Source organism: Hyperolius riggenbachi, chromosome 2, assembly GCF_040937935.1.
Source record: "Hyperolius riggenbachi isolate aHypRig1 chromosome 2, aHypRig1.pri, whole genome shotgun sequence".
NCBI classification, from domain to species: Eukaryota; Metazoa; Chordata; class Amphibia; order Anura; family Hyperoliidae; genus Hyperolius; species Hyperolius riggenbachi.
Window position 1 is genome coordinate 331,120,552 of NC_090647.1, and position 14,992 is coordinate 331,135,543.

At 43.7% G+C, this 14,992-nt stretch overlaps 1 protein-coding gene across 1 annotated transcript in view; it reads right to left on the bottom strand.

Moving 5' to 3' along the window:
- Positions 1-14,779, bottom strand: part of IPO9 (importin 9) — a 62,911-nt gene extending 48,132 nt beyond the window's left edge. The window contains exons 1-2 of the mRNA XM_068269355.1: positions 14,541-14,779; positions 3,011-3,072 (exon numbers count right to left, since the gene is read on the bottom strand). Of these exons, the coding sequence (XP_068125456.1) occupies positions 3,011-3,072; positions 14,541-14,691 (213 nt within the window). The 5' untranslated portion in view covers positions 14,692-14,779. The remainder of the gene's footprint in view (positions 1-3,010; positions 3,073-14,540) is intronic.
- Positions 14,780-14,992: the final 213 nt, after the last annotated feature.

The following is a 14,992-nucleotide window of genomic DNA, read 5'->3' on the forward strand; positions in this document are numbered from 1 at the left end:
CCCGGGTGGCTCCGTTCAGCCGCAATCAGCACCGGTAACTGACTTAGTCGTGTCAGTCGGGCTCTTCTGCGCATGCACCAACAGCCAGCAAAAACTCCAATTATCTTTAATTGGACAGCAATGTAATTAAATGAACATGTTTCCTAAATTTCTTCAGGAACATCCCCAGTGGTGCTTCCTTCTGAGCTGTTCAGGCAGAATAATCAATGCCTAGCCAGTTTTTTGTGTTCCCCAGAAATGCCGCGTTAATTTATCATTTTCAATTTTACAACTAACGATCACTGCTGACAATCTCAAATTTTGTGCAAGGATTTCATTCCCAGTTACAGACCCAGAGGCTATGATAGTAGGGTTGTCACATAAACTAGCTAGCCTCCCTTTTAGGGGTAGTAAAATTATCCCTCAAATTACCTCTCCTATGGTAGCTATTAGCGTGTGGGAAAAGTAAGGGCCAGTTCACACTGTGCAAAAAAATGTCCCATTTAGTGGAACAAAACGGAACGCATCCGAACAGGTCCCATGTTAATCAAGAAGGTCCAGTCACATCAGTCTGTTTGAAACGGATCAGTTTGGTCCGTTGCATCATATGGACCGCAACTATAGGGAGTCTGCGATAATTCTGGATTGATGGATGTGTTGCATTGGCAGAGTGGTAACATAACTTACATTTGCAAAAAATGATGCCCAATGTAAAAACTGATCCATTTGATGGATCATACCAGGTTACTAAGAACAGGCTCCCATGGGGATGGAAGGACACAACAGGGAGCATGCTAGCCGGACAGGTGAGTACTCAGCAGCGATATATGGCACTGGATGAAAACTATTAACTTGGTGGGAGACCTGGCGTCCCCATCAGCCAGCTCTGGGGGCCTGGGAAAATGCCCCGTTTTGCCCCTATGAAGGGCATTGATCTACTGCAGCACCTCTGCCCCCTTTCGAACTAGATCTTTTGGCAGGTGCTATAGATAAATTATGATTGGGCAGCCATGCTGGTACATTGCTCTCTGGCAGATTCAATCACAATGATAAAATCTGCCAGGGAAATTGATTAGTGCACCGGAACCTTAAAGAGAACCCGAGGTGGGTTTGAAGAATATTATCTGCATACAGAGGCTGGATCTGCCTATACAGCCCAGCCTCTGTTGCTATCCCAAACCCCCCTAAGGTCCCCCTGCACTCTGCAATCCCTCATAAATCACAGCCACACTGCTGACAAACAGCTTGTCAGAGCTGGCTGTGTTTATCTCTATAGTGTCAGTCTGCTGCTCTCCCCGCCTCCTGCAGAACTCTAGTCCCCGCCTGCATCCCTTCCCTCCCTGCTGATTGGAGGGAAGGGACGGGAGCAGGGACCGGAGCTATGCAGGAGGCGGGGGAGCAGCTGAGACTGACACTACAGATGTAAACACAGCCTCACAGCAAGGCTGTGATTTATGAGGGATTGCAGAGTGCAGGGGGACCTTAGTGGGGTTTGGGATAGCAACAGAGGCTGGGCTGTATAGGCAGATCCAGCCTCTGTATGCAGATAACATTCTTTAAACACACCTCGGGTTCTCTTTAAAAGGTACATACACACGTCTGATATTTCTGAACGACTTGTCGTTCAAACCGGTCGTTTGGACGACAGTTTGGCATGTGTACGAACGATCGTTAGACTGATAGCAGCAGTTTTCACTGATCCGCGTGGCGGATCCATGGACTAACTGTCGATGAAACGATAGTTAGGTCCGTACATGTGTACAAACTACTTGTTGTTTGAAAGTCTATTAGTTTGACACTAATAGACATACAAACAATCGTTTGATCAGTCATTTGATCTAGTCCATTGTTCTAGCAAGTCCATTGACCAGTCGAACGACTTGTAAATTAGCTGTAATTAGCATTTGAAATGTTTTGTCGTCTGTGTGTACAAGGAGTCTGAACAACTTTTTGTTTGAATGACAAGTCGTTCAAACGTCCGGTGTAAACAACAATTGGGCATAAAGTCAGACGTGTGTATGCACCTTTAAGGTGCGTACACACGAACTACAGCAGCAAACGACGGGTCCGTCGGCACCTGCCGCTGGGCGGACTTTCAGCAGACTGTAGTGCGTGTGTACGCACTGTCGGCGGACTGATAAGGCTGTTCCTGAACGATCCGCCAGGCGGATCGTTCAGGAACAGCTTTATCAGTCCGCCGACAGTGCGTACATACGCACTACAGTCTGCTGAAAACCCGCCCAGCGGCAGGTGCCAACGGACCAGTCGTTGGCTGCTGTAGTGCGTGTGTACGCACCTTTAGACGCTAGAAGATTGCAAAGATAGGCTGAGGTTCTGTGAATGACAGTCTTCAGTGATTAATAGGTAGATTGCAGAGATCACGAGATAGTGGTGATAGGCAAGTAACATGAATAACAAATTAAAATGATAAGCCCAGGTCATTGGTGAACAACCCCCAACAGTATGTAGACTGTAGTCATAGGTATATTGTAGCAACTGCAGAATTACAAATTCAGGGATGGCGCAACACCAAGAGCGCTTCTGAGCGCTTTGAAAAGCGCTTGGCTAATGAAACCCTACGAGACATTGGGCCTGACTACTCAAATTCCAATACTACTGCATGCAGTGACAGCAGAGCCAAAAGCAGACACCATGAGCTATGAGTTCCAGTGCCGCTGTACCTGCCAAGAGCTGCTATGGGGTGAGGAGAGGGCACAGTAAATGCATTGGAAATAGAGCTCCAAAAATACTGTCACCAATAGAAATGCCCACCTACGGCTCTAAATTACACAGGAACACCTTGCCTAAGTAGTGATAACGTCCCATAGACCAATGAATAAACCTAGGGCTGGGAGACATCACAAGCTAGAGATCTTACATTTACTTACTTGCAGTGAAGAAAGGTTCATAATTACAACAGCACCATAAACTTCCAGAAATTTCAGCAGCCGGAAACCTTTAACATGTACATTTTAATTCTGTGTTTGGCTGTCTGGCTGGAGTTAAGTTAACGGAGGTTTCATAGTCTTACCTGTCTGATGGCAAGAGCACCCTGCGGGTCAACTGTCAGCTCCGCCAAATGCACTCCAAACTCTGGTAAAAGACAACAAACAATAGCTCATATAGCAGAAAAAAGATATATTATGTTAATGTTAGTCTAGCTTGTCTATTAAGTCCTGATATAGACAAGTATGCATGTGAACAGAGAATCCTCCATCAGCAATACATTGTAGCACTGTTGTACAGAAAGTAAAGTCACTACACATGCCTTCAGTGGTGGATGCTCTATCAGCAATCTGGGTTTTTTAAGTACGCCCCCTGCTTACTATATTATAAGTCATACTACGTCCACCCTGCTACACCATATTAATCTCCTGGTTTCTTCTTTGTGCATTTTTTTCATCCCTTCCAGTCCATCATCCCTCCCAGTCTCCCAAAGTTTTCTGATATTGATTAGAATAACTTGCATGTATTAAAAGGGATAGACAAGCATGTGTTCAGTTTAATTAGGTGATATAATTGTTAGGCCTCATTCACATTGGGTGCATTCAGAAACGTAAGCGCATGATCAAAAAAGAATGCGTTGATGCACGCTTCATAACGCATTTCAGTGCGCCTTTTTTTTTTTTTTAAAGCGGACCCATGCGTTTTACATGCGCTTAAACGTGCTTGAACACATTTTTGTTTAGCGTGTTTTGCTTATTTGATGCAGCAGTTGTCAAGGATTTTTTTTTCCATTTAAAATTGTAGTTTTCTTAATTAGAGGTAAAAAAAATGCATCTCCAAAGCGCATTGTTATGTGCTCAAGAAGTGCACCCAATCCCTTGCATTGCTGTGCGCTTCACAGCGCAACGCACAGAAATACATGCAACACCACGTTTCTCAGACAGACAGTAACAAAGTGCATAGATGTGAATGTGATGTATTAGAATCAATGGAAAAAGCTGTACCTAGCAAAGCACACAGTGCAATGCTCCTTGAAAAGCTTCCGTGAGGGAACGAGCCCTAAGGGCTCATTTACATCACCACAAGAGCAGAATGTGTGTGCGATCAGAACGCAATGCCCACGATCGCACGCCATCTGCACTGCTGATCCCATTTACGATAGTAAGCACTGCGCTTTCCCAAAAAATGAATGCAGCGTGATAGCGCATCGTGCTGCTGCACAGCGCATAGGATGTGAAAGGCAGAAGTGTCATATATGCACTTCTACCGTTCTTGCGTGTTGCACACCACGAGACCTAAAGGGGCCCATACGCTTACAGATTTTCCCGCCGCTATACAGCCGATTCGATCACTGTGATCGAATCGGCTGTGAAATCGCTGCGCAAACGCTGACCGACCGATCGATTTCCGTCCAAAATCGATCGTTCCTGGCGATTCCCGTCGTTCCTGTCCGTGCGGAAGATTTTTCTCGATCATCGGCGGGTCAGGAGCGCGTCGATAGCGGCGTTCGAATGCCTGACGACCAACGCTAGTGGCAATACATTACCTGATCCGGCCGGCGCGAGTCCCCGCTGCTCCTTCTCCGCGCTGGGCTCCGAGTCCGGCAGGCTTCACTTCTTCCTGTCCCGGCAGGAAGTTTAAACAGTAGAGTGCCCTGTATGGTTTAAACTTCCCCGGACAGGAAGTACAGTGAAGCTAGAGCCGAGCGCGGAGAAGAAGAGAGCGGAGACCGGGGGACACGCGCCGGCCGGATCAGCTAATGTATGCAGGGGGGCAGCGGCAGCTTCACAGATGGTGAATCGATTTCATGCTGAAATCGATTCACAATCTGTTTGCAGTAAAGGCAGCCATATGATCCCTCTCTGATCAGATGAGCAGAGAGGGATCTGTTGGTCGATATGATCGCAAATCAACCAGTGTATGGCCACCTTAAAGAGTAACTTTCAGGCTGCAAAAGCTAAATTTAAACCTCTATTCTCCTGTGTTAAACAGTTTAGAAGGAAGCCATAAAGGCAATACTGAAGTTAAAAATCTCTCTTACTGTGATGTGTGCTGAACAGCAAGGCTCTTTATTCCCAAGCTCCTAAGGAGGACGCTGGCCGAATAACAGATACTGCAAAGCATTCTGGGGCTGCCTCTTCTTCCCACTGCAGTACCTTGGGTCATCCCCCTTCATTTCCCTATCACTCCTAGGCTGCTTTCTCAGTGAGACATTACAGGCTCATGTTACAGCAGCTTCTAACAGCAGCCAGCACTGAAAAATCACAGGGCATATGTTCTGTTAGAGTATACTGCATGAGTCCGCTATTGTTCCTAGCCACATGGCTAATTAATATTCACTGCACAGTAGCGTACATTATGATTTTTTTTTTGTGAGTGGACTCATCAGGAAGCAGGGAGGATATGACCTCACAATTAGCTTCATAGGAGACAGACAAACATGGAACCTGCCATGAGCTGTCAGGAGCATCATTCTCTGCAAATACTATATAAAAATTCTGTGAAATCCAAACGTGGACAGTGAAATGCATATGTAATGTAAGTACAGCCAATCTTTAGCTACTGATATATGTGTTTTTTTTTCTCTGAGACTCTATACCTAACAGTTCCTCTTTAAGACTATGATTTGCTGTGATCACTTCCTGCTTTATCCCACACAGGAAATAGATGATTGTGGCTGGTAAATCATTGTCTTCCAAATCATTAACTCTCATGCGTCTCGAAGAGTTCTCCAACACATCAAAAACTCTAATATCACTTTAACCACTTCTCTACCACGGGGTTTTTCACCTAAAAACCACAGCAATTTTCACATTTAAGGGAGGCAAGGTTTAATGGGGGTATAATTTATTTTAAAAAAAACCTCACTGATGCTGATCAGTCACTAATGCTGTGTTAGTTATCTGAGATCCTCTCACGAGTGATCTCAGTAACTGTAACAGCATAGTGACTGATACAATGTTTACACACATTCTGCATGAATAAGCACTGTCATTGGCTTTGTGAACACATGTTCACATCAGCCAATCACAGACCAGCGGGTGCCCGACGCGTATGCACGTCCGCGCGGACGCGCACGTGATCGCGCACAGCAGGAAAATAAACAGGAGTTGCCTATCTACGCCCCTGTGACTCAGGTGAATTTTAAAGGGGCGTAGATAAGCGTGGCAGAGGTTGTTAAGTGGTTAAAGGAATACTATTGATTCACATATTTTTTTCAATTGACACAGGAATTGTTTGGGAAGTGCTGCTAAGTACTGGTGTATACATTTTAGTAGGAACTTCTTTGTTTACTGTTAGCAAAATACTTTGAAACTTTACTGAACTGACTGCTGACTGAGCCATGAGGAGAGGGGAAATTCCCCTCACACTTGATCAGTTAACTCTATGTGTAGCTCTGTGTGTGACAGAGAAGAGAGCTCCCAACAGCTGCAGCTACTGTGTCCTGTGTTTCTGACTGAAGTGTCTGAAGAGAGCAGAGGAAATGTAACTAATTGTCACAGCTTTTCATACTGTTTTTGCTTTCAGAGTTTGAGATGATTTATATTTTCTTTCTGTAATCTGATATGCAACTCTGGCTGTGCATTGAAGCCAGACACCCCTTCTGCAATTGATTTGTCCCAATATAGCTAAATCCTACCCTCAATAAATTACAGTTTTTGCCTCTGATATTTAACCTATTTTGGTTCCTGGACGTAGAAACTATGTCCAGGAACCATGTGCGCTACCGCGCGCCCCCGCGGCCGATCGCGGATTCGGTAGCCAAGGAATCAATGTATCGGGCTATGGTGCCCGATCACTGATTCCTCTCCCCCGCTGAAAAAGCGACAGCTTCTCTCGGAAGCTGCGCCTTTTCTGGCCGTTCCCTGCCCGATGCACCACTCTAAGCGTGTGTTACGCTTAGAGTGACGTCATGTAAACAAACTCATGGCCGCCATCTTGTGGCCAAAAAGTAATACTACAACTGAAAATAAAAACATTAAAATGAACACACATTTACATTATAAATCTATTGTTTACCCCCCACCCTCCCAAAACTACCCAAATAAAATGTTTACTATAAAAAAAAAACAAAAAAAAAACATTACAATAAAAAAAAAACATGTAAATATTTACCTAAGGGTCTAAACTTTTTAAATATCAATGTAAAGATGAAATATTTCTATATTTTTTTTTATTTTAAACTTGTTAATAGTGATAGATGCAAAATGGAAAAAATGCACCTTTATTTCCAAATAAAATATTGTCGCCATACATTGTGATAGGGACATAATTTTAACGGTGTAATAACCGGGACATATGGGCAAATACCAGGGCTGTGGAGTCGGAGTCGTGCAATTTTGGGTGCCTGGAGTCGGAGTCGGAGTCGGGAAAAAATGCACCGACTCCGACTCCTAATGAATTTGTAACTGTAATTAAAATAGAAAATATGATAAAATGTTCTATTTCTCAGATAATAGTCATTAAAAATAATGTATATATACAGTATATATACAGTAATAGCTGTGCTTAGTCTACAAAAATGAAATAAACCAATCAAAATTAGTTACTTGTGCTGCTTCAATAAAGCAGTCCCTGTATTTTTAAAGTCAGATATACATATCTGATTGTGACTGTATATATGATGTGTACACAGGAATCTCTTATATACACTAAATAACATCTATGCTGTAAGTATAAAGCCTGATGGTTAGCCATGTCACTAATAGAGATGGTCAACGAGATGGAAATAATTCTGCATTGATGCTGATTTATGCAAATGTATGCACTCCCTTTGCTGATGAAATCAAATAATTTGATATGTTATTACAATTTGGTTTGGTGACTACAAATTAAAGGTAAACTGAGACGGGTGAAAAGTAAAGTTTTATACATACCTGGGGCTTCCTGCAGCCCCCTTCAGGCTAATCAGTCCCTCACTGTCTTCCACCACCCGGATCTTCTGCTATGAGTCCTGGTAATTCAGCCAGTCAGCGCTGTCCGGCCGCATGCCGCTCCCACAGCCAGGAACATTCTGCACCTGCGCAATAGTGCTGCACAGGTGTAGTATGCTCCTGGCGGCGCAGTGTGTGCATGTGCACTACGCCTGACTGGCTCAAGTACCTGGACTCATAGCAGAAGATCCAGGTGGTGGAGGAGGACAACGAGGGACTGATTATCCTGAAGGCGGCTGGAGGAAGCCCCAGTTATGTATAAAACTTTAATTTCATCTGTCTCAGGTTTACTTTGTTACACAGTAGTACTATACTCTACATATGCACTCCCCACAGAGCTGCAGGGAATCCACTGAGAATGCTGTGCACATTGAACACAGAGGTGTTGTCTGTTTACAATCCCCTCATTCCCCTGCAGAATACCTGCACATCATTCTTACATGTACCCTTACTTACATTGCCTAGGGCCTGATAGATGTTCTTTGTTCCGGTTTGTACCTTTTACAAGTACTCTTACCAAGGACTAGTTTTAGTCTAAAGGGAATAAATATAGTAGTCTACATATCCTTCTCACTTCAGTTGTCTTGTAAAATTCCTAAGCGTTGGCAGTTAAGAGACGAATTTCATGTTACATACTTTTAATCAACAAAATTGTAATATGCAAATTAGAGGAGTCTGAGTCGTGGAGTCGGTGGAATCCTAAACTGAGGAGTCGGAGTCGGTGGATTTTTGGACCGACTCCACAGCCCTGGCAAATACAATACGTGAGTTTTAATTATGGAGGCATGTATTATTTTAAAACTATAATGGCTGAAAACTGAGAAATAATGAATTTTTCCATTTTTTTCTTATTCTTTCTGTTAAAATGCGTTTACAGTAAAGTGGCTCTTAGCAAAATGTACCCCCCAAAGAAAGCCTAATTGGTGGCGGAAAAAACAAGATATAGATCAGTTCATTGTGATAAATAGTGATAAAGTTATAGGCTAATGAATGGGAGGTGAACATTTCTCTCGTGAAAACCACGGAACCTGAATGGGTTAACATGAAAAGTAGGAAAATGTTTACACAGCTACTGTTACATTATTTGCACACTGTCATTTTAGAACACTTGGGTATCGATAGTATTCCTTTAAAGCAGTAGGATCAGCCATACTATGCCAGGGAAAAAAACACATATATAAGAAGATCAAGTATTTATCTACTTATATAACACATGTATTATACTGTCCACGTTTTGATTTCAGTGAATGTTATATAGTAAATGACGAGAATTCTGTTCCCGGTGGGGGCCATGTCTTTTGCCCACAGTTAAGGCTAACTCGTGATGTCATTTCTGCCCTTTACTTTTTTTCTTGTCTCCTCCAATTGCTGAGTTGCCTCAGCCTTGCTTGTAAACACAAGTGAGTAGGGGATTAGGTTTCAGATAAGCAGCTGGCAGGGAAATAAAGGGAAGAGGAGGAATAGATTATAGATAAAAAGAACCCCCAGCATGCAATTCTTTGGCACGACTACTAAAGGGCCAGTATTCCTTAAAGGGAACCTGTACCGAGTAAAATTATTTAAAATAAACACATGAGGTAACTTCAAATGAACATTACATAGTTACCTTGCCATCAGTACCGCTCAGAAGCTCACCATTTTCTTCTGACAATGATCCCTTCCAGTTCTGACAAGATTTTGTCAGAACTGAAATATATCAGTTGCTGTCAGTTATAGCTGAGAGGAGAACTGATGAGTCCATGTTTCCCTATGGCTCAAGTGGGTGATGTTACAGTTTAACTGTGTGCTGACCAAAAAGCTGTTATGGAGTAATAGCCATTTTCAAAATGGAGGACAGAGAATTTCATTGATCACAGTGGACAAACAGGATGCAGGAAAGGAGAAAGAGATTGATAAGTAGACTACACGGGAGGTAAGTATGACTTGTGCATGTTTATTTTGACTTTTAATTTTCAGTACAGGTTTTCTTTAAGTATGTGATAGCTCCAAATCATAACAGCAGAAAAAGTTATGAATGCAGCATTAGCATCTTTATCACTTAATACACTCAAACCCGTTGCTGTTGAAATTTGATTTTTATGGTGACGATACCGCTTAAAGGAAATTTAACATTTCCATACCTACCGCATGTACACTGCTTGGTGGACGGAGCGGAGCTCCGCCTTCAGTCTCCGAGCGGCGATCGCCGCTCGGAAGACTTACACGGTGAAACAGTGTAAAAAAAACCTCCCTACATATTTAGTGTAAAAAACTAAAAAAAAAAAATTCACTAAACTGACCAGTTAAAATATTATTTAGAGAGTATTCTCATTGGTTATAGCCTGGACCAATGGGAGAACCCCGATAGGAGGCTCAAAGATGCTTTGTCGAGGCTCCTTGAATAGTATAGGGCCGGACATCCGACAAGAAAAAGTAGGGCGAAGAATACAAGTAGTAATCTTTTATTCCTTAATATTGGTTTATTGTTCTATTCTTATATAGGGTCAAGTGACCCTCTATACCAGTGGTCCTCAAACTAAGGTCCCCGGGCCAAATGTGTCCCCCTGAGGCTTTTTCAACGGCCCTCCACTCTCAAAATGTATTACTTACAGTGGTGTGAAAAACTATTTGCCCCCTTCCTGATTTCTTATTCTTTTGCATGTTTGTCACACTTAAATGTTTCTGCTCATCAAAAACCGTTAACTATTAGTCAAAGATAACATAATTGAACACAAAATGCAGTTTTAAATGATGGTTTTTATTATTTAGTGAGAAAAAACCTCAAAACCTACATGGCCCTGTGTGAAAAAGAAATTGCCCCCTGAACCTAATAACTGGTTGGGCCACCCTTAGCAGCAATAACTGCAATCAAGCGTTTGCGATAACTTGCAACGAGTCTTTTACAGCGCTCTGGAGGAATTTTGGCCCACTAAACTTTGCAGAATTGTTGTAATTCAGCTTTATTTGACGGTTTTCTAGCATGAACCGCCTATTTAAGGTCATGCCACAACATCTCAATAGGATTCAGGTCAGGACTTTGACTAGGCCACTCCAAAGTCTTCATTTTGTTTTTCTTCAGCCATTCAGAGGTGGATTTGCTGGTGTGTTTTGGGTCATTGTCCTGCTGCAGCACCCAAGATCGCTTCAGCTTGAGTTGACGAACAGATGGCTGGACATTCTGCTTCAGGATTTTTTGGTAGACAGTAGAATTCATGGTTCCATCTATCACAGCAAGCCTTCCAGGTCATGAAGCAGCAAAACAACCCCAGACCATCACACTACCACCACCATATTTTACTGTTGGTATGATGTTCTTTTGCTGAAATGCTGTGTTACTTCTACGAAAGATGTAATGGGACACGCACCTTCCAAAAAGTTCAACTTTTGTCTCGTCGGTCCACAAGGTATTTTCCAAAAAGTCTTGGCAATCATTGAGATGTTTTTTAGCAAAATTGAGACGAGCCTTCATGTTCTTTTTGCTTAAAAGTGGTTTGCGCCTTGGATATCTGCCATGCAGGCCGTTTTTGCCCAGTCTCTTTCTTATGGTGGAGTCGTGAACACTGACCTTAATTGAGGCAAGTGAGGCCTGCAGTTCTTTAGATGTTGTCCTGGGGTCTTTTGTGGCCTCTCGGATGAGTTTTCTCTGCGCTCTTGGGGCAATTTTGGTCGGCTGGCCACTCCTGGGAAGGTTCTTCACTGTTCCATGTTTTTGCCATTTGTGGATAATGGCTCTCACTGTGGTTCGCTGGAGTCCCAAAGCTTTAGAAATGGCTTTATAACCTTTACCAGACTGATAGATCTCAATTACAGTATTTTTGTTCTCATTTGTTCCTGAATTTCTTGGGATCTTGGCATGTCTAGCTTTTGAGGTGTTTTTGGTCTACTTCTCTGTGTCAGATATCTCCTATTTAAGTGATTTCTTGATTGAAACAGGTGTGGCAGTATTTAGGCCTGGGGCTGACTACAGAAATTGAACTCAGGTGTGATAAACCACAGTTAAGTTATTTTTTAACAAGGGGGGGCAATCACTTTTTCACACAGGGCCATGTAGGTTTTGAGTTTTTTTTCTCACTAAATAATAAAAACCATCATTTAAAACTGCATTTTGTGTTCAATTATGCTATCTTTGACTAATAGTTAACGGTTTTTGATGAGCAGAAACATTTTAAGTGTGACAAACATGCAAAAGAATAGGAAATCAGGAAGGGGGCAAATAGTTTTTCACACCACTGTATAGATGCGGTCCACTGCACCTTTAAATATTGGCAGCCTACTTATATAGAATAGCAGTGCTGGCACCACTCATCCACACAGCAAGTGCAGATAGCATGCCCTAGTAATGAGCGAAAATGCCAATATTCTTTTTGCATGAATTTTCGTGAAAATAATGTTAAATTCGATTTCTTAGTGAAAATTCCGGAGAAAATGTGTATTGTTACTTTTTGCAATTTTTTGGTAAATTTTCGCAGCAAAAATATATCTTTTTGCAGTAAAAAATGTTGCGGTAAAAATATTTTTCTGCGATCAATGTACAAATATCAATTTCTTTTTTTTACAGTAAACATATCGATTTTCCACCTTTTTGCGGAAACCGCAAAAATACAAGCCTGTTTTTCATGAAATTTTCTTAATATTAAAAATAGCATGTTCAATGCGGAAATGACTGATGAAAATTCACAAGCAACCCTGTTAAAAGGTAATAGTTTATACTTCCTAGGCTCACTGTAATGTTTTCTACATCATTTCATGTATACCCCGGCCCCCCAGCAGCCTGAAGTATGTTGACCTGGCCCTTGACCGAAAAAGTTTGGGGACCCCTGCTCTAAACCTATTTCCCTGGAAACATAAGGGTTCCAACATAAGTCCCTAGGTCATTTGCATTGAGGGGCTCAATACAGCTTTCGACTAAGGGGTAGGGAAGCTCATTTTTTTTGTAAAATGGAAGCTATGAAGATGCTTTTGTTGTGGGTCCAGTGTTAGAAGACTAAAAGCAGAGAACGGCGGCGGCGGTCCTGGAAGGACCGCGTGCAACCACAGTGCCAGGAAAGCCAGCATTAAGTGGCAAGCGTTGAGCAAGTGGCAGGAAGCCTGGTGGCTCTAGCGCTGGACATCAGGTGACAGTGGTGGGTGCAAGCACATCTAACGAGGAGGCAGGGCAGTGGTGCTGAAGGACAGCTCTACGGCTCCCCATTGCTCGGTACACAGGAGCATCCCTCACACAAATAGCTACTCTCACTTCAGGTTCCCTTTAAAGTCGCTTCAGTATCACTTGAACAGCCGAGTGCAAAACAAGGAAGCTTTTAAAGAATCATAGCCATGCATGCGCAGAACGCTCAAGCACTTGCACAGTAGTGCACGACTTGCAGGGCCTTTTACACACAAACAGAGGAAATAGAGGGCATGAGGACTCCTGCCCATACATGCCTGTAATCACAATTTCTACAGGCGAGTTCACCTCTGGTATTCCTTAAAGGAAACATCAAGCGAATCGTGCCTCCCATGATATACTTACCCAGGGCTTACTCCAGCCCCTGCAGCAGACATGTCCCACACTGACATCTCCGCTGGCAGCTGCAAACCCAGGGTCCCCGCCAGTACAGAGGCCGACCTCACCTACTGCGCCTGCGTGAGCGCCTCTGTCAATCAAGTCCACGTTGTCCGCGGCATACTGCGCAGTCGTTCTGCGCCTAGGCATTACACTGCGGATGTGGGCTTGATTGACAGCAGTGCTTCTCGCAGGCACAGTAAGGATGACCTCTAGGTCAGCCTTTGCACCGCCGGAGTCCCCAGACTGGCGACTGTGAGTGGAGCTGTCAGCTTGGGACATGTCAGATGCAAGGGGCTGGAGGAAGCCCCGGGTAAGTATATAAGGTGGAGGCACAATTTATCTTCAACTTTGATTAGCCAATCCCTGCCCAATTTTACCACCTTTACCGTCTGTTGACACTCCTGTAGTATGAGGGTCAACAGATGCTGAATACTAAGAACAGACTGCGTAAATAAACCCTCATACTTCATGGTGGTGGTAGAATCAGGCAGTTAGCCAATCAAAATTGAAAGTGTGTATCAGTGTGGAACATACTATTTTTCAGAGGTCATCTGCTAAGGATTGATCTATTCTTTGGGTAAGTGGATACACATTTTGAAAATATTTAACTAATATTTTACTGCACACATTTGATTATTCACGTTGTTAATAAATTATATTATCTGGTAAGTGTGTGGCCACATAGCGTTACAGAAGTGACAGAATACTTTTAAGAAGAAGAGACAAACTTTAGTGGGAATTACACGTGCTGCACCAGCCACTGAGAACCATTACTTTCTGCATGCCAGAAAAATGCCCCCTGGACAGTGACAGGTGCAAGACTGCCATGGTGCACAGATGCCTAGCCTCTGTACTGCTCTTTTTAGCCTCCGGACACTGGTTGTTAAAGAGCTCTGCCTCTAGCTGCAGCATCCATGCTTGTAGGAGATGTCCATCTGACAGCACACTGGGATAAAAGTTTCTTATTCATTCTATGCTGACAAGCTCATTAAATAAAGTGCAAACAGCCGGTGTAACGTGTGCTGTGATGGCCACTGCTCTGACTCCAGTCCTCTTCTGCCTGCTTGATCTAGAGTCCATGCCTCTTCTAGCTACCATGCTTGCCCACAGCACATCCCATTCATTGCCTGCCGCTGTCTGGGTACCACACTCACCCTCTGTCACTTCCAGCACTTTGAGTTGTTCCTCCGCTGCAGCACGCACCTCGTGTCCCGGGGAAAGGATGCCGCTCAGAGTCTCTAGCAGGGCCTCCCTCAGGCCCGCCTGAACGGTGAGGACGGGGCTGCCGGTGCTCTGCGCCATCATACCGGAAAAGCAGGGCAGACGCTTGGGAAGTCAGAATCAGAACACACCGCACAGTCCAGCGCGCCAACACCGCCCGCCAAGCCTCACACGCAGGGAGAGAGGGCGGGGTGACGCCGGGACAGGAGGCGGTCCACGCACGGCCATGGCTAGGGTCATGGTGGAGACTGGAGTGTAGTTGTCGCTGCTGGCCTTCTGCAGCTTCCTTCATGCACACCAGATGTGTTCTTTCAGAGAATACTTTACTAGTGGCCAGATACGTCCTTGTAGTTCCACATACAGTACATTATCAGCCACAGCTTGC